The 18994-nt window shown below is 47.0% G+C and overlaps 2 protein-coding genes across 5 annotated transcripts in view; one reads left to right on the top strand and one right to left on the bottom strand.

Annotated features, from left to right (window-relative positions):
* Positions 1–7974, bottom strand: part of KIAA0586 (KIAA0586 ortholog) — a 70522-nt gene extending 62548 nt beyond the window's left edge. For 3 of the 4 annotated variants that reach the window (XM_071426188.1, XM_071426189.1, XM_071426191.1), the window contains exons 1-8: positions 7168–7973; positions 6122–6198; positions 5492–5561; positions 4325–4391; positions 3877–4054; positions 2410–2643; positions 1646–1814; positions 690–857 (exon numbers count right to left, since the gene is read on the bottom strand). In XM_071426188.1, the coding sequence (XP_071282289.1) occupies positions 690–857; positions 1646–1814; positions 2410–2643; positions 3877–4054; positions 4325–4391; positions 5492–5561; positions 6122–6198; positions 7168–7441 (1237 nt within the window). In that variant the 5' untranslated portion in view covers positions 7442–7973. Of the gene's footprint in view, positions 1–689; positions 858–1645; positions 1815–2409; positions 2644–3876; positions 4055–4324; positions 4392–5491; positions 5562–6121; positions 6199–7167 lie in introns of all 4 variants that reach the window. The other variant, XM_071426190.1, reaches the window with a different exon arrangement.
* An 83-nt stretch (positions 7975–8057) lies between these two features.
* TIMM9 (translocase of inner mitochondrial membrane 9) lies at positions 8058–15087 on the top strand. The gene is made up of 4 exons (XM_071426200.1): positions 8058–8201; positions 11874–11937; positions 12244–12339; positions 14618–15087. The coding sequence occupies exons 2-4, from the start codon at positions 11899–11901 to the stop codon at positions 14750–14752; spliced, it is 270 nt and encodes an 89-aa protein (XP_071282301.1). The 5' UTR covers positions 8058–8201; positions 11874–11898; the 3' UTR covers positions 14753–15087.
* Positions 15088–18994: the final 3907 nt, after the last annotated feature.

Raw genomic sequence — 18994 nt, 5'->3', positions numbered from 1 at the left:
AATATATAGATCTATTTCAGATAAGGCAAATCACTTAAAACCACTCACATTAATCTCACTTTCTGAGACTGCTTTAAATTAGCAAAGCTAGATGGAACTGGGATGGCAATGAACTGAGTCACTGAGAACAAATCTGTGACATTATGGACAGCATGCTTCTTCTTTTGTCTTGTTTCATTTATTTCTGGAGCCACTGAACAATAGGAATACCTGACAGCTTTGTAACAGAGACAGAACTTGATCAAAAGCAGCAAAAAAAATTATTTACATTTGCTTTACATCTGCTGCTATCAATATAATAATCCAGAGAGCTTGTGGACCCATGAAAAAATAAAATAAAAATTCAATTTAACCAATGATAATGACAAAGTTATTGAGCAGCTCTCAAGTTTTACATTATTCTGTCTAATCTTCCTGAAACTCGACTTTGAAAAAATATTTCAGTGAGCAGTCCTGCTGAAACTCTACAGATTAAACAGCACTGTCTTTAAGTCTTTAGTTACTTATGAGTAAGTGACTTATGCACAAAAGTGACTTATACACAAAACTAACCCTTCCCAAATGTAGATTCTAAATATTCTCAATATATGCATTTAAGTGCCAGCAACCCAAGGGAAAAGGTCACAAAAGGTGAGGAATACACAAAGTAACCACCAGGCCATACTGGTTAGGCCAGTGGAGGACAATACCTTCTCTTGTAGGTTTGGAAATATTTTCTTTTTCTACTACAGGTTTTTCTTTCTCTGAGATTTTCCCATTTTTGGGTACAGGTTCTGGAGCATATCTTCGAGGAACTGGTGTCTTTAGAGGAGATTTTTGTGTATGAGCCCCATGACTTGGAAAATTGCTTGAATATGCTTCAGGGAACATTAAAAAATAAAGTTATTTAAATATGTTGACAATTTTCTTTACAGGAAATTATATCATATCAATCACAGAGTGGTTTGGGTTGGAAGGAACTTTAAAATCATCCAGTTCCAACCCCCTGCCATGGCAGGGACACCTTCCACCATCCCAGGTTGCTCCAAGCTCTGTCTAACCTGGCCTGGAACACTGCCAGGGATGAGGCAGCCACAGCTTTTGTGGGCAGCCTGTGCCAGAGCCTCCCCACCCTCACAAGAATTTCTTCCTGGCATCTAATCTAAACCTACATTCCTTCAGTTTGGAGCCATTCCCCCTTGTTCCATCACTACTTGCACTTGCAGACTCTAAGAAAAAAAATCTAGGAAAAACCCCTATGCCAAGTCTATAAATTCTACACAAAAATGCAAAGCATTACTGCACTAGTTAAGTAAACAGGAAGAAAATTTCATACTTCTGACTGCTATCATAAGGGGATTAAAAAAACCCAAACCCCACTGTAGTTCACCACAGGCTTCCACACAGATTATGTCTCAATAAGATTATTTTAAGTCCAGGCACCTTCTGGTGCAGACTTCAGTACATCAGAAGTCCCACTTTAATTTAAACTGGAAGATGCTGCAACATCTTTAGAATGTCACAAAAATTAGAAAGAGCATTGAGCAATAAAACAAATTACACAGAAAAAATATTTACTAGTCATTACTGATGTGATGCACAATCCAATATTAATGGACACCAAATTAATGCAAAACTAACAGTGAGAATAAGAAATTGTCTCCACCTTGGGCAGGTGCAGCATTGGCAGGGAATAAACCCCTGTGAGATGAAGGTGCTTCAGTAGTGAGTGATCTCTGCTCTGGCTTCTCCCAGTGCCCTGCCAGGGGCCCAGGGGCAGGCACAGGACCCTGCTGCAGGCCACGAGCGTTCACTGCAGAGCTGATGAGATGGGACTGGGAGACAAAAGTACAGAGTGTTCCTGGTCATTGAGTCACAGGATTGTTAAGGCTGAAAAGAGCTTTTAGATTACCAAGTCTGCTCCCAGCACCCCCATGTTCCCCACCAAACCAAGTCCTCCAGGGCCACATCCATGATTGCTGAACACTTCCAGGGATGGTGACTCCACCACTGCCCTGTGCATGTTCCCATGCCTGACCACCCTTCAATGAAGAATTTTCCATGATACCCAACCCAAACCTACCCTGGTGCAGCTCGAGGCCATTTCCCCTTGTCCTGTCCCTGCTTCCCTGGGAGCAGAGCCCGACCTGCACCAGCCCCACCCTCCTGGCAGGAGCTGTGCAGAGCCCCAAGGTCCCTCCTGAGCCTCCTTTCCTCCAGGCTGAGCCTCCCCAGCTCCCTCAGTCATTCCTGAGGCTCCAGACCCTTCCTCAGCTCCATGCCCTTCTCTGGACATGTTCCACCCCCTCAGTGTTTTTCTCATTGCTAACTGCTTTCACTATGATCCACTTCCACTGAACTTTCTTTCTTTCTAATACTAAGAAACAATCCAAATTATTGTAACACTCAGACACAGAAGAAATTATTAACCTGAATATTCATTTGTTGCTCCTGTAGCTTTTCCAGGTGCTGAATCCTTTGCACCATGAAGGAATTCATTTGTTTTTCAAGCTCACTGACTCTCTGCTGGTAGTGGGGCTCCTCATGTTGAGCCTTCATATTTTTTTGCTGTTCAGATGCTCGTTGCAGCTGCCTGTCTGTCTCCTGCAGTTTCTGAAGCAGTTCTGAAACTGAGTTCACTTTTGCTTCCAAATCATTTTGAACCTTCAAGAAATAAAAAAAAATAAAAAAAGGGAAGGGGGGGAAAAAACCTCATTATTTTACATAATGTGAGCATCAAAAGATCAAAACATCCTTCACAGAATCCTGGATTTGCATCCCAAAAGAAACAAAATTCTATATAGCCTTCAACTTTTGGTGGTTTAGCAATATTGTGAATTTCTAAATAAAATAGATAAATCAAATGGTCTCTGCCTTCTGCCCATTTAGTTGAAACCAAATTAGTTCCTATAGTAGAGGAAATGTATTTGAATATCTGTATAGAGGCTTTGCCCCAGAGGTCCCTGTTGCCCTTGATGGGCTGCAGCTGCGATGTCCTTAATTGGGCTGCAGCTGTGACCAATGGAGATGACTGGGATAAAAGGGGGTGGGTTGGCTAGTCAGGGGGAGCCTTGACCTGAGAGAACAGCATACAGTAGAAGGAGTCAGTGAAGATTGGTAGCCATGAGACTACACCAAAGAGGTATGGACTTTAGAAGTCTGAGAATATCATTATGAGACTCTAGAGAAATAGAACAACAACCATTAGTGACCCCGACGTGATAATTAACAGAAGCTAAGACAGCCGAGAGCTGTGGTGGCCAAGAGCTGCAACAGAACATAGCCTTTGGGTCAGGGAGCTGTGAAAGAGTATGGCCTTTGAGCAAGGAGCTATGTGGGTTGTACATGGCCTGTGAGTCATGGAGAAATGTATGTATTGTAATTGAACATCTGTATAACTGTTAACTCATGTAAAAGAAAAGGGGGAAATATAGCAGAGGAAATGTATTTGAATATCTGTATGGAGGCTTTGCCCCAGAGGTCCTGGTTGCCCTTGATGGGCTGCAGCTGTGATGTCCTTAATTGGGCTGCAGCTGTGACCAATGAAGATAACTGGGATAAAAGGGGGTGGGTTAGCCAGTCAGGGAGAGTCTTGGAGGAGCCCTGACCTGAGAGAGAACAGCATGCAGAAGAAGAAGTCAGTGAAGAGCTGCAGCCATGAGAATGCGCCAGAGAGGTATGGACTTTAGAAATCTAATAACAACAATATGAGACTCTAGAGAAATACTAGAAGAACAACAAGTTCCCTCTGGTATATTGGTCAGCAAGTGTGAGATGACAAACGCACAAAGCAGTGAGCAGACACATTCAGGCTCTCTGGAGCCACAATTAACAATGTCAGGCTTGTTTGGAACATTTACTATTTTAAGAGGACAAAGAACTGCTGCTCCCACTGACCTTGAGGAGTGGAGCTGTGCTGGCAATGGCAGCAGCAGTGGCTGCTGCAATGGTTGTTGCAGACTCCACTTCCCTGGCTGCTGACCTGCTGTCACTCCCAGCACCTTCCTTTTTTTCTGTGGGGGCACTTCCCAGGAGCTGCACCTTCACCTCCTTATGAACAGGAATAACCTGAGTTCTAGAAAAATAAGAATGTGCCTGTAAACAGCATTTCCTCCATATCTCCTCCAAGCAAATATTTCCCACACACAGCACTGGTATCACTGTATAAGCATTTCTCCTGGAACTTTTGGCACAAGATACTCCAAGGAATAAAATACTGAAAACACTTTCATGCACAGAAAAAGAACACTGACAGAGAACTGTAAATTCATTTTGGCAAAAAACTGAAGTGGTGTAGTTGTACAGAAACAGAATAGCTCAGACACCAACAACAATTCACACTCACTTTTGCATTAATACTGCTCTCAGAGCCTCCTTCTGGCCAGCAGCATACTGGGAAATAAAAACATCATCTGTGGGGAAGGACAAACATCCTTTGTTGAGATAATTGACACAAAATGTCTGTTTCACAGGTAGAGACAAAGTACAATACATTGAATTTTGCTGTGAAGAATCTGTTGCCTGCAGGAACCGGCACCATCTATTGCAACAACAAATTGTTTCCTTTCAGGAAGTAGAAAATTTAAATAATGGTAAAAGTAAGAGCAGGCTTAATTTAACACAATTTTTATAACATTGAATGCTGCTATCAATAAAGTCCAATAATGGTGAGTAAATTCTCAATGGCAACTACAGCTCAGACAACCCAGTCAATAAAATGCTGCAAATTCTGACTTGAAAAAAATTTAATTAAGAAAACCCCAGAAAGAGTATTTCCCTAGCATCATCATAAATTACAAATAATTTTCTTAATAGGTGCAAATCATGCTAAAAGCATTGCAGGCTCTCCCTCACCCACTGTTTGCTGGCCAGAGGAAGCAAATGCTGCTAAGTCAGGTAGCTGCAGCCTGTGAGTGCAAAAGTTCTGATTTCTGGTCTTAATTAGGGTATTGATTTGTATTTTTTCTCCTTTACAAAGCTCCAGATATCCAAGAAACCTGCATAAGTGTGTTTTCTTTAAAAAGCCTTCACTTCCCTAAATCTGATTGAAATTGGCAGATTCAGAAATTAAAGGAAAAGACACTGACATTGTGATTTCCTGGGATTCTTAAGGATTACAAATACATTTTTTTGCTACAGGCTGCTTGAAGAAAAATACACCTTTGTAGTACAATAATTCACAAGAGGAAAATGGAGCAAAACAAGCCCCTTCTCCAAACTGTCTATTCAGAAACATGAATATTTGGTTAATAAAAGGAATCTCAACTCTGGCACACTGGCAGAAGTCCCACTCAGTTAATTAAAAAAAAATTAATGCCAGCAAGCATGAGATAAAATTTGCAAAATTAAAGAATGTTTGTTACAATTATCATCTTTTTATCAAAGCAACCTTTGAATATTTTCCCTCAGAAGTTTTTATAGTGAAAAAAAAATAAAACCCACCTAAAAGCTCCCTTTTCCTTTAATTAAGCAGTTTCCTTACAAAAAAAAAAAGGTGCTTGGTGTGTTTTACCTTCAGGTCCTCTGCTATTTTCCAGAAGCACCAAAGGACCATTTTGTGCTGCAGCTTCTTTAGGAGGATCCTTCAGAACAAGAGCAGAAAAAGCTGAGATCAAAGCCTCTGTAGCCAAAATTTTAGAGGCAGATGGAATTGCTGAGCACACAAATGGAACCATTTGCACACAGCAACACAAAGGTCTTGGCACAAAACATGACAAGACCTCTGCCACAGAAGGGTCTGGACATTGCTGGCAAGAATTCCCATGGCATTTTAGGGATTAAAACTCCACAAACACAATTCAAATCAAAACCATATATTCTGCATGCTAAGTAAGTTTATTCTCCTCATTTATGGCCAAAGAAGCAGTAGTGAAACTAAACCTGCTTAAGTTTAGAGAAGTTGCTAATCTTGGACACGTCAGGATTGCTCACACATAGAGAATGAAGTGTTAAATAAAGCCCCTCCAAAAGCACCAGCAATAACACCACAGCAGCAGCAGCTCAAAGAGAAAAAGCAGCTGCACAGCTGTGGTGCAGAGGCTGAGCCAAAATCTTGTGCTGCTTTTAGAGGAGCTACAGCTTTTTGAGGAAAGCAGTGTTCTCTTAGCTCAGGATTGCAGGAAGCAGCAGCAGCTTTTCTTACCTTTTGGGATAAAAACATGGGCTCAAAATTTTCAACTGGAAGCAGGCGTTCTGGATATGCTTTGGTGCTTAGGACCCCTAAAATAAAACAGTTTTACTGTGGTCAGAATCATTTGTGGTGCATTTTCTGTACAGCTCCATATTTCCCTTATCTCTGAATGCCTAAACATCATGACCCTCATAACACAAATGAGCACAGAGATTGAGCTGAAGCTTAAATACATCAGTGAATTCTGTGAGTCTGAATGAGAAATTCAATTAACAGCATGGGGAAACCTCTGAAAAACAGAACATTACTGAACAACTGATGCCTTGTGAAGGCTGACCTAGAACAGAGGCTGGATGGAGTTAAAGAATAAAGTAGGGATTTATTAAGAGGCCTCAAATAGATCCACCTTGGGCAGCACAAGAGCCCAGCCAGGGCTGCACCCAAGATGAACCAAAATGGTCACAAAAATGGACCACAGGTCATGGGGTCTCTCACTTGGGAGTTCATTTTCCCATTCCAGCTTTAGCCCCTGCAGTCCCACCCTGCTTGTTTTTCTCTCTCCAGCCCACGGGGTTTGTGCTCTTGGGCCCGAGATTTGGATCATTTGTGCTTGGTCCCCAGTTAGAGAAGGAATTGTTTTGTCTCCCTACTCTGTGCACAGAGCTCACCATCCCATAGTATGAAGCCCAGACCCACACACTAAAGCAGAATAGAATCTGAAACATACAAAAACTAAACCCTGAGGCATCACATCCATTAACCAGGGATGTTTAACAGTGATTAAGCATCCTTGCCCCCATGGAGAGAGACACCTTCCACTGTCCCAGGCTGCTCCAAGCCCCATCCAAGCTGGCCTGGAACACTTCCAGGGATCCAGGGGCACCCACAGCTCCTGTGGGCACCTGTGCCAGGGCCCCCCTGTCCTCCTGTGCAGAACAGCTCGGGAACACAAACCCTGCTGACAGCTGAGAATGCATGGACTCCTTAATGACACAAATCCCCGTGGCTGAAATGGCCTCAGCTCAGGTCTGTGCTGCACCCGCCGCTCACGGACGCACCTGAGGCGGTACCGGGGGAGTCGCGGGTGGTGCCGGTGCCGCCCGGGGCCCGGGCCGGGCTGACACGGGGAGCTCCGTCCGCAGCCGGGTCCGCCGGGCAGGGCGAGCCCCCGGCCCGGAGCTTCTGCACGGCCACCGGCACCGGCACCTTCCGTGCGCGGCCGCCGCCCGGGGGCTGCTCCCTGCGGGCCGCCGTGGAGCGCACCAGCACCTCGGCCGCCGTCAGGCTGCCCAGCGAGTCCCGGCTGCCGCCCGAGCCGCTCTCCGCCTCCATGGGGCGGCCTCAGGGCTCACGGCAGGGCCGGGACCGGGAACGGAGCCGGGAAAGCGGGAACAGCCCCGGGGCTCCGCTTCCCTCCCGCGCCGCGGGCACGGCTGCCGACCCTGAGAGAGCACCGCTCGCTCCCGCTGTCCCGGCCCCGATCCCGCTATCCCGGCCCCGTTCTCACTGTCCCGGTCTCGTTGCCGCTGTCCTGGTCCCGTTCCCGGTATCCCGGCTCCGATCCCGCTGTCCCGTCTCCGTTGCCGCTGTCCCGGCCCCGATCTCGCTATCCGGGCTCCGATCTCGCTATCTGGGCTCCGTTCCCGCTGTCCCGGCCCTGACCTCGCTATCCCAGCCCTTTTCCCGCTGTCCCGGCCCCGTCACCCCTATCCTAGCCCTGATCTCGCTGTCTCGGCCCCGTTCCCGCTGTCCCGGCCCCGTTCCCGCTGTCCCGGCCCCGATCCCGCTGTCCCGGTCCCGTTCCCCCTATCCCGGCCCTGTTCCCGCTGTCCCGGCCCGGCCGGCGGCACCGGAAGCGCGCGGTGCCATGGCCACGGCGTCCCCTTACCCGGCGTCCGGCGGGAAACGCGCGGGGTCCTCCCCTCAACGGCGTCCGGCGGGAAACGCGCGGGCCCGGGAGGGTAAATCGGGCGGCGGCTCCGCGCGCGGCCGATTCGCCCGGTTCCGTGGCGAATCTGCGGGGCCTGGCCCGGGACGGGCCCTTCTCGTGCGCGCGCGCGCGTAGCGAATCTGCGTGGCCGGCGCGCGGGCGGTGAGTGCGCGAGGGACCGGGCGCGGGAACGGGCGCGCGCTCCTGAGGGACCGGGAGGGACCAGGAGCGTCCCCGTGGCCCGGGAGAACCCGGGATAACCCGGGAGACACCGGGAGCCTTCCCGTGAGGGCCCAGGAGAGCCCAGGAGACACCGGGAGCCTCCCCGTGAGGGCCCAGTAGACACCGGGAGCCTCCCCGTGGCCCACGAGGGTCCGGGAGCGCTGCCGAGGGCCCTTAATGGGGAAATCCCCGCTCTGTGCCCGGTGTTGGGCCGGGGCTTGGCTGAGCGGGTGATTCCCGAGGGAGAGGAACTCAATGTGCCCTTGGAAGGGAGAACTGGAGGATGGAGTAGACGGAAAAGAGAAAAAAAAAAAAAAAAAGCTCGAGCTGTTAGCCTCAGGTTTTAGTTTTATCGGGTGAGAAGCGTCAGCCAGGTGTGTGTCAGCCACTTAAAAGAGAGTGCTGGGGGGGAAATGTGTATTTTCCTTCAGGCCTGATGCCCGTACTCGTGTTTGGTGTGCTCAGAGAGGCTCTCCTGGTGCCTGAGGTCAGGCTGACTCTGGTAACTCACCTTTGGTGTTGGATTTCTACCTCTGATCTCTCCTTCAGAGCAGGGTCCAGGCCAAACGCAGGAGGCAGTGAGTGACCACAAGCTGAACACCAGCTACACCTGGTTATCCAGCTCCTGACTGGCTCCTCTCACCTCACCCTGTCCTTCTCACTTCATTAAATGCCTCTGGCCTCTAAAAAATAATTCGTTTGGTCTTCTTTTAAATCTGATGGCAGTCCAGTTGTAGCCTAGTAATCCCCCATGATAAAAGAACTTTCTCTACAAGCTGTGGGGGTTTTACCTTGACACAATTCTCTGACTCGATATTTTTATTCTTTGAGACATTTCTTTGACTTTACCTTCTTTTACCTTTTCAGAAACAGTTGCATGGTGTTCTCTGTGTGCAGCTGGAAGCAAAGGTTTAAAGAGATATTTCAGCTTTCTTTTTATGGAGTAGGTGGTAGTTACAGCTAATTCAGATGGTTAGTGGGGATTGCAAGTGTAAGGGATTTATAGTGTCTCTCCATCACTCTTCTTCCCAGAAAAATGCAAAAAAACCTTCTCAAAAAGATGGGGAAAAATCCCAAACAGAGGGCTTGTTTATTTTGATCAGAGGCACTTCTCTTAATGAAACTTCTGTATTTGGAAGAGCCCCAGGGCCTTAAAGGAGGGAGATTTCCCAGTTTTTGCTCCTTTCTGGTGACCCAGCACACGCAGACTGTGTGTCGCTTGCAGCAGAGGCTTATTCAGAGACCTCTGCCTCCTGCAGTGTGACTGTCCTTGCTGAGAGGGGCAGTGCTGAATTTTTAAATTGTGTTTAGTTCACAGGATTAAACCTGAGCCTGCAGGAGTGGTGTCTGAGGCTGAGGTGCTGAGCACTCTTTCATCACCCTTTAAAAGCTTTTTTCAGAGTTGGAGGGAAAGGGGAGAAGCAGCAGGAAATCTTGAAAGAATACATTTAACATACTTTGGAACAAAACAGGTTTGCACATTCCTGGGAATGTTCAGTAGCTCCTTTTTAGATGTGAGGCTGATTTATGGCTGAAGGTGCAGCAGAGCTGTGTAACTCCCCTGTGGAATGTGTGAAATGCCTGTACAGGGACAAGAGCTTCAGGCACTCCAGATCAGGTGGTGCAGATGTGAATCAGAGCCTTTCCCAGGTGCCAAAGCTCTGTGAAACTCCAGTCTCAATCTGCCATTTCCAATCTTGCCAGATCACAGGAGGACAGGGATCAGGTTTGCCATAAACAGTGATCATGAGGCAACCTGAGTGTGGGAAAATGGCACCAGCAGGTGAAACTTTGAGCTTCCTGCCTTGGGCAGGGGACAAAAGTGCTCCCTGCAGTTTCTGTTTAATTATCCACATACCCTGCCCTGGAGAATTGTCACTGCTCTTGTTTTCTCACAGGCTGAGAAAGGAAAGAGGAGTTGCCATCACTTCCCACTGGCATGTCCATTCTCCTGAAATAAATGAGGGGTTTAGGGGAGAGGAGAGAGGCTGAAGAGGGACTTTGGACAAGGACAAGGGGTGGTGGCTCTGCAGGGTCAGATACTGGAAAGAAGTTTTTGACTGAGCTTGGTGAGGCCCTGGCACAGGGTGCCCAGAGATGCTGTGGGACCCCATCCCTGGAAGTATTCCAGGACTGGAGGGAGCTTGGAGCAGCCTGGGACAGTGGAAGGTGTCCCTGCCATGGCAGCAGGGTGCAAGGAGATGATCTTGAAGGTCCCTCCCATCCCAAACCAGTTTGTGATTCAGTGACCACCTGAATAAAACCTGGCTCCTTGTTACCACCATATCCTGCAGCTTCTCCTTTGAATAACCTGTGTGAGCTGCCTGCCCATGAGGAGTTCTTGCATTTTACATCCCAGAATCATCTGTGCCCCTGTCCTGCAGTCTCTGAGCTGGCTCCCTGTGCAGGGCTCCCCTGTGGTGTCAGGAGGCAGATGTCACCATCCCTGTGCTGCTGGCAGGGGCTGCAGGGACACCTCACTCTGCAGGGACACCTCACTCTTGTGAGAGCTCCCTGATGCTATTTTTAGTTGCTTCATTTTCTTTCTATTGTAGAAATAATTGTTGCTGGCTCTTTGCTGATGTTCAGGCAGCTTGTGTATCCCTTCCCTTCCCCCTGCTGGGAAACTGCAATAGCTTAAGCTCTCTAAAACGTGAATGTCTTGCCCAAAAATTGGCAAAGCATAATAGAAGATTAATGGTAAATAGCCCTTGCTAAAGGACTAAAAGAACTTCTTTTTCCCCAAGTGATTGCACTTCAGTGCTCATTTTTCTTCCAGAGTTGAATTAAACTAAGGAGCTTGTTCTTGCTGACACATGATATTAGTTTGCATTATCATCTGTGATAAGAGGTCCTAGATAACATGGAAATGAAGGGCAAAGGAGACTAGGCTTCAGTCTTCTAGGAAACCTGCAGGGATGCTTTCAAGCCTTAACTTGTTCACTGTGTTGGATTAGGAATGTGAGTCTCCCTTGAGGATGCTTGTTTAAATTCTTAGATCCATGGCTGTTTACTTCTTCCCTTTTGCTTTGTCTGTTTCATTCAATTTTCATTGTTCTCTGTTTTTCTTGCATTTAATTCACTACAATAACCACAACATTTGCTATAGTTCAGGTGTTTGGTGCAGCTACACAGAAACCAGGCCCTGCACTTTGTGCTGCATCTGTTCAGTGACTGCCAGTTTATATTTGCCTTTTTTCCTTTTACAGATCACATCTAAAGTCACTGAAACTCCAAGGCTAGAAAGTGTTTGACTTTGCTTCTTCCCCAGCTCCTGCCATAGCTTATTTACTAAATTTGACAGCACTTATAAAAATTAATAAGGCATTCTGTAAGTCACTTCAGCTGTGTGAAATGCCCAAAAAGTCTTTAAAGGACAGCAATTGGCAGGTGGCTCTGGTAAGGTTTCATACCTGGAATTATCTTGGATGGTTTTTTAACTGAATACATTCCTAACAGGTAATTTCCCTTTGAGTGAATGGCTTGGAAGTTTGCTAGCAAAGTTGCATTTAAACACACTTCAAGGATGCACAGAATTCCATTCTGATGTAAAATGTTGCAGTTCATATTTATGTTTTTTATTTAAATCTTGATTTTTATCCTCACCTTTAGGTGACTGAGCCAGGGGAGGTGGAACATGGCTGGACAAATATCAGAGGCTGATCAGATCAAGCAGGTGAGATGCTGCATTTGGGAGGGGGGGCTGCTCTGTCACAGGGAGTGGAAGGTGAAGTGCAGAGGGAAGGACAGAAACTCTGAGTTATCATCTGAGTTAACCAAAATTTCAACAGATGACCATTGACAAACAGCATGTTTTGTGTATGAGCAGCTTTTGGTGCTGAAATCTTCTGACTGAGAGTAAATTTTTCTAGGGACTTGCCCTTCAGATTTTCTTAAACCATGCAGCTGTATGTAAGAAAAATAAACACTGATTTTTAATTTTTTTTTTTTTTAATATTCATTGTCCAATTTTTATTTACAGTTCAAGGAGTTTCTTGGCACATACAATAAACTTACAGAAAACTGCTTTGTGGATTGCATAAAGGATTTCACTAGCAGAGATGTGAAACCAGAAGAGGTAGGTGATGGTTTCTACTGGCCCTTTGGTAGAATGGCTGTGCAGCATTCCAATTTCAGGAACAGCTTAGAGAGTTTTGATCCTTAAACCAAGATACAGAGCCAGGCAGTGGAGTGTGGGTGTCTGGCATGTTGCTTCCAAGTGAGTGTCCCATCCCAGGCCAGCTTGGACAGGGCTTGGAGCAGCCTGGGACAGTGGAATGTGTCCCTGCCATGACAGGGGGTGGAGTGGATGTTCTCTAGGGTTCCTTCCACCAAAACCATTCTAGAAGTGGTTGTCACACACAGAATGTGCCCAGTCCCCACTGAATGCTGGCTGCTCCCTGCAGTTCTGTGTGTTCTGTTCCCTGAGCTGCCAGTGGAGGTTCTGGTGCTTTAACTTCTCATGGGTGGTGACTCCATGGACACGGAAGCTGCCCACCTACAGCCTGCATCTCACTGTTTGAGGAATCCTGCTGAAATATTTGTTTACCTGCCCACGTTCCTGCCTTGTAGTGAGTCATGGGAACACAGCTCTGGCTGTTCAATCCACTTCCCTGCACTGCAGGGAGCTCCCTCATGCTGTCATCTGCAGAAAGATTAAGCTCTCCATAAGATTACTTGCATGGTTTTGCTTCTCGTTGCCTGTTGAGAGGCTGTTTCAGAGCCTAATCACTTTGATGGTTAAAAATCTAATAACCTTTACTTGACTCTGCTGGCAGGAAAAAAAAAAAGCCTAAAATTTTAAACTAACCATTGTTTTTGAGCCTTTTCTGCTTCCTTGGAGTTCAGCTGCAGGCAAAACTCATGTGTCCTTCCAGCTTTGGTTCTGCTGTCCTGAACAGAGCTCTCTTAGCTTCCCAAGACAGATTCCTTCTTTCCCTAATCTTCTCTGCATCTGCTTTAGTGGAATTTTATTACAGGTCATAATTATTTTGGATTAAAGATTACTTAGGTCCAAAAAATATTCTTAGATTCTTGGAGCAACCTGGACTAGTGGGAGATGTCCCTGCCATGGCAGGGGGTTGGAATGAGATGATTTTTAAGGTCCATCCCAACCCAAACCATTTTCTGATTGTGAGCTGCCTATTTTTGCTTCTGTGGATTGCAGAGGGTTCATGTCTGGTAGCACAGGAGCCATCTGTTAACAGAGGAACTGGGAAAAATCTTTCTCATGGGAACTTCTGCCCAGATTGTCCATTATGGGGTTTCCTGCAGAGCACCTGTCTCTGGAAACAGGACACTTGTCTAGATGGACACTGCTGTGGAAATTCCCATGTTTCTCTTGAGACTTGTAGTCCCTTATTAAATAATTGAGATCAATACCTCCACAGATCCCCTTTGAAATCCTACACTTGAAAAAAACCCAACTTCTGAGCTCTTTCCTCACCCAAGTGCCAGTGCAAGTCTGGACTCCCCAGAGCGTGTCACGCACAGAGGCCTGGGGCAGCTCCAGGAGTTGTTTCCCAGGGAGGCTCCACTCCTGCTCAGCAGGTTTGGCTGTAGCTGGTGCCAGGCTGAGGGCACAGAAGGGCAGGGGCTGGGTGCTGTGTGGAGCTTGCTGGGCTTTTGTCCACTTCATTTCCTCCCTTCTGCTTTTCACATCCCTCTGGACTGAGCAGAACCAAAGCAATGTCTGTGTCCCCAGGCAAAGGGGTCACCTTTCCTTTCTACCCAAATCTGTTACCTTTGCAGTGAGAGCAAGGCTTTGAGCCAGGGCACAGGATATCCAATTTGAAGGACTGTAGCTCAGAAATAATCTCACAATTCTTTCTCTACACTTTAAATTTGAAAAATACTGTGGATGGAATAGGCTCTGGTATTTATTTCCCAGTCCAGCTGACTGATGTACTCTGGTGGCAAGGCAGGTACCAGAAGGCTGATAGAGCCAATGGGAACAAGGGTAAAAAAGGGTTAAACTTGAGTTAGCAAAGAGCAGATCATATTTGGCTGTCAAAGCCAGTATGTGTTTGTAAACAGAATTAAAACAAAATTTACTAATTTAATAGATTATTAATTTCAAAATATGTAGTTCAATTCCACAAGAGGAGCCCAAGGACAAAAGGATGGTATCCCTGGGTCCAGGGTGTTTTCCATGGAGACTTTAATATGAGAATGAATATTAGTGAATGTTTCAGGCATACCAGAAAAATTCAACTTTACATTTTTACTGCCCTCATCTTGACAGTGTGAGATGTACTCACCCAACTGTTTATCCCTGTCTGTGGTGCTATTTTGGGTCCTGGCTGGGGACGTGTTTGACTTACTGTCTGAAGCCCTGTGTTTCCCTCTTGCTGCAGATAACTTGCTCAGAAAACTGCCTGCAGAAGTATCTGAAGATGACACAGAGGATCTCCATGAGATTCCAGGAGTACCACATCCAGCAGAATGAGGCTCTGGCAGCCAAGGCAGGACTGCTCAGCCAACCTCGTTAGAGCAGAGCACTGCTCAGACTTAAGCTGTGCCAAGAACACACTGGGGGATTCCTACTGTCAGGATGAGTGTCCAGCAGCTCAGAGCAGAGCTGTGGGTGCTGCTCAGGCAGTGGGAGCTGAAGGGTTAAACAGGAGCTCAGTCCTGGTGGCCTGGCAGTGGAGTTTGTTTCCACAAGGGAATGATGCAGACACAACTTTTCCCAGGGCTTGGTGTCTGAATTTCAGGGGTGATGGGAGGGCTCAGCTGCCTTTTGCTGAGACTGGTTGAGATGAATCAATGTAACGTGGGGAATACACTTTTTTATTTAATTCAAATAAAATCAGCTGGAGCCATATACACCAGTGTGTTCTTTCCAAAGAGCCATTTTTGGGACATCTGAAAGCAGCATTTTGTTTGCTGGGGGCTCTTTGCTCAGCTGCTCCAGAGTTCTGTTCATTTGCTGCTGCTGTAGGAGCTGACAGAGGCCAGAGGGAGCTCAGGCAGGGGTGCCCAGGTTATCTTTGGGTCACTGACAGGGGCCAGGGGGGCATGAGCAGCGTTTGTGCCTGAGGCAGCTCCTGTGCACCCCTTGATTCCCTCAGGGAGCCCCACGGGGTCCTCCCAGCCCGGCCTCCTGGCCTGACACGCTCCAAGCACTGAGCTTGCTGCAGTTTTCACTGAATTCACAGAATCACTGGGTTGGAAGGGACCTTCAAGATCGAGTCCAACCCAGCCCCAACAGCTCAACTCAACCCTGGCACCCAGTGCCACATCCAGGCTTTTTTCAACACCTCCTTTCTCCTGTGGATGCCAGCAGGAAATACAGGCTCTGCACAGCACAGGGTCTGCCCTGCTGCTCTATAAGCCCACAGAGAGGTTTGGAAGGCAGCTGGATTGGGTTAGCAAACACAGCAGCGCTTTGGAAGGATCCTGACAGCTGAAATCCTGCAGTCAGGGCATCAGTGCAGTGGAATGACAGTCAACAGGCACCCTGTGCTTCAGGTCTCACTCATAAAATACAGGAACAATGGGAACTGAACATCAGGAGCACCAATTCTGAGACTCCAGGTGATGAGGAGTGAACCAAAGCTATTTCATGTCAGCTGCCAGGTTCTGTTATCGATAGAGAGGCAACAGCAAGGAACAGAAAGAGCAGGAAGCGTTTTTTGTTGTTACTTTTACCTTTCTATTTCCAGCAGAGCTCGAACGAGTAACTCAGCTGTGGATTCCTGGCTCCTGAGGGCAGCACAGCGCCCCTGCCACCTGCAGCAGTCACTGCTCTGGGTGCTGCAGCTCTCCCTGCAGCCTGGACCTGTGCTTGCAAAGGTGGAAGGAGCCAAGGGAGCCTCCAGCCCCACATCCCTGTGTTTGTACCACAGCCCCTTCCTCCTTTGCCTGGGCCTCGTTACCGTGGAGATGGAGGAGAGCTCGCTGAGACAGTGAAGGCTACAAGCAGCCCAAATAAGGCAGCAAGTCTGCAGTGTCCTGTTTTTTCAAAGGAATATCAGGCTAAAACTGTCCAGATTGTTTGCTACAATCAGACCACAAATGCTGCAGCTAAATTGAATCAATACATGTATAGTAAAGACTTGAAGGCTTTCCTTGAAGCAGCTCTCTTTCTGTTAAACATTTGAAAGTAATCCATGATGGAGATTTTCCACTGGATCTTCATGGGCACAGAAGTGCTCAGAAAAGTGCCTGAAGAGTTTAACTGAGGGGAGGATTTTCATGTCTTCTGAACAAAGCACCTTGGAGCTGAAGTGAGGGGGGTTAAAAAATTAATGGCTTTCTCTCATTTCTATATTTGGAGCTAGGAAAATATTTAATTAGGACAGATTTCCTTTAAAAAGGGTTAAGCAAGTTTTAGAGGGTCTTAGTTAATAAATTACCCACTTTCAGGTTTGGATAACCAGTTTTGTCAAAGCTCTGTTTCTCTACAAAAAGCTTGTGGTCTTTCACATCCAGGTGACAGGTTGCATACAGACAATACAAATATATTTGAGCTTGGAAATAAAATGCATCCAGGTGATAAAAATAAATAATATAAAATAGGATCAAAATGGTTTTACTCTGGATCCTAACAAAGACAACAGCATTTTCTTAAATGCCATTAAGGGGTGTGAGGAGGAGGTGAATCACAGTAGGTGCAGGAAGGGATCCCAGTCTGATGGAAGAAGGAGCAAAGGGTGAAAAATGGGAAGCTGCTGAGGGAGGAGTACTGAGAAAGCTGTGGAAAAAGTGAGCCAAAGTGGAGGTGGGAGGGGAGGGCAGCCTGCCAAAAAGCAGCTCAAGGAAACTGAGCTGGTAAACAGACACTCATTAGGGGGAGATGCTCACTGCAGCAGCCGTGGGGAACACAGATCCTTCCTGCTGCACACACACACTTCCTCCTCAGCCACAGAAACCAGACCCTTTTCAGCAGCAAGGGTCAAATGAGAGCCTTGCTCCAGAGTGCCCTGGACAGCACAGTGCTGGCACAGCCATCAGATCAATCAGCTGGAAGATTATAATGGAGGCTCCTTGAATTCTCTCCAGGATAAAAGCAAAGCCCCAATTTATGTAATCCCCTGCTGAGAGCTTCAACTGCTGAGCTTTGTTGGAAGGCAAGAACAGGAGTGACTGCAGAGCTGTCAGGAGTGTGGGTGAAACACTGAGAGTGGCTGTGGCTGCAGAGCAAGGAGGCAAATCCTGTGTGCTCTGACATTCCCCACTCTGGGAACTGGAGCTTAGCAACAGCTCTTGGTTCAGCATCTTCTCTCAGCTAGCTGGGAAGTCAGCACATGGCATTTGAAGAATCCAGTTCAAACCTTAGGAAGTCCATTAAGCTCAGCTCCAAAGTTCCTTGAATGAGTCTGGCCCAAACTCTAAAAGCTGTAAAAGCAATTAAAGCCTCCAACACCTGAATGTGCATCATGCCTGCACCTTGGATTTTGAGTTCTTTTAATGCTGTCCTCTGGAAAAGTTACAATTCTGCTTCATATTGGAGGGGTTTTAAAATTGTTTTACCTTAACTTCACACTCCTTTGTCTTTTGGTGTCAGGGAGCAGCAGGTTCTTCACAATGAATGTCAGGTAATATGCATGTGTTACAACATTTTACAGCAACAACTGGAATTAGATCAGGGGAAGTGCATTAGTGACTTTCTGCAGATTAAACTGTTGTTTCTGGCCATATTGCACCAAAAGGCACGGGGAGGTGGCTGGGTGACACCAGAAGGCACTTGGAGGATGGATCCTGGGGCACCAGGAGAGGGGCAGGGTCACCCTTGGAGCACAGAGACTGCTGGGGCACAAGATACTCCTGGAGGGGGTTGGAAGTAGACGATCTGTGAGAATCCTTTCCAATCCAAACTGGTTTTTATTCTCCAGAGACATAAGAAAATGTCTTATGGAAGATCTGGAAGAAGAGACAACACATTTCTCTGCTTGCCTGCACATCCCCAGCTCAGGCAAGGCTCTGGGGCAGGCAGGACACTGCAGGGGATGCAGTGAGCAGTGGCATCCCTGGGCACTGGGACAGCCCAACAGGAAAGGTTTCATAAAAAACCATTCTGGGCTGAATGTAACATCAGCTGATCATTCAGAGGCACAGAGAGGTGCTACCCTGCATGGGGATGCTGCCCAGTGCCTCTGAGCCAAGCAGAAATCACATTCTCATCAATTGTTCAGGGCTCTCCAAAGGAAAAGCAGGAAAGAAATACAGCAGCAGCCAAACCTCAGCCACAGAGATCAGCTCCCTCAGCACTGCCTGTGGATAACTTTATTCCATAATTATTGCCACAGGATGAAGTGGGGCTGCTCTCACATTCTGAGTTAATCACATTCAAATACCTGCACAGACCAACATAAAATTTTACCTCTCACTGGTTCCAGTGCCAAAACATTTCCTCATCAGAGAGGGACTGTCCTGCCCACCTAGGGAACCACTGCCCCCATCCATGCCACTGGGATGGCACACAGGGGTGACCACCTGCAGGGTGGGAAGCAGAGCACGTGCAGAAGGAATTAAGGGTTGGGGCTTTCCTTATTTTTCCTTTTAAAATAGCTTTATTTATTCATAAGGGAAACAAAGGAGCATCAAAAGAGATGGTTTTAAGTTTCATATAAACAAGTTCCTTGTTAAAGCAGAGAGAAAACACACTCTTGTGCAATCCAGCAAAGTATTTAATACAAATTCCACATCTTACCCCTCCTTATGAAACTGGCATAGCTGGCAGGAGCAGGGTAAATTAGGTCAAGCTGTACCCAGATGAGGGATTAGAG

This window comes from Agelaius tricolor, unplaced genomic scaffold (assembly GCF_023055355.1).
Source record: "Agelaius tricolor isolate 1412-34295 unplaced genomic scaffold, bAgeTri1.0.p SCAF_5, whole genome shotgun sequence".
Lineage (NCBI taxonomy): Eukaryota > Metazoa > Chordata > Aves > Passeriformes > Icteridae > Agelaius > Agelaius tricolor.
This window is presented reverse-complemented; position numbering and strand designations above follow the sequence as displayed.

What these genes read in the sequence shown, in the direction of transcription:
- TIMM9 (XM_071426200.1), top strand. Translation starts at nt 11,899, where the DNA reads ATGGCTGGACAAATATCAGAGGCTGATCAGATCAAGCAG. An exon ending in AGGCTGATCAGATCAAGCAG is followed by an intron (nt 11,938 to 12,243) that starts GTGAGATGCTGC and finishes TTTTATTTACAG; the next exon opens with TTCAAGGAGTTTCTTGGCAC. An exon ending in GAGATGTGAAACCAGAAGAG is followed by an intron (nt 12,340 to 14,617) that starts GTAGGTGATGGT and finishes CTCTTGCTGCAG; the next exon opens with ATAACTTGCTCAGAAAACTG.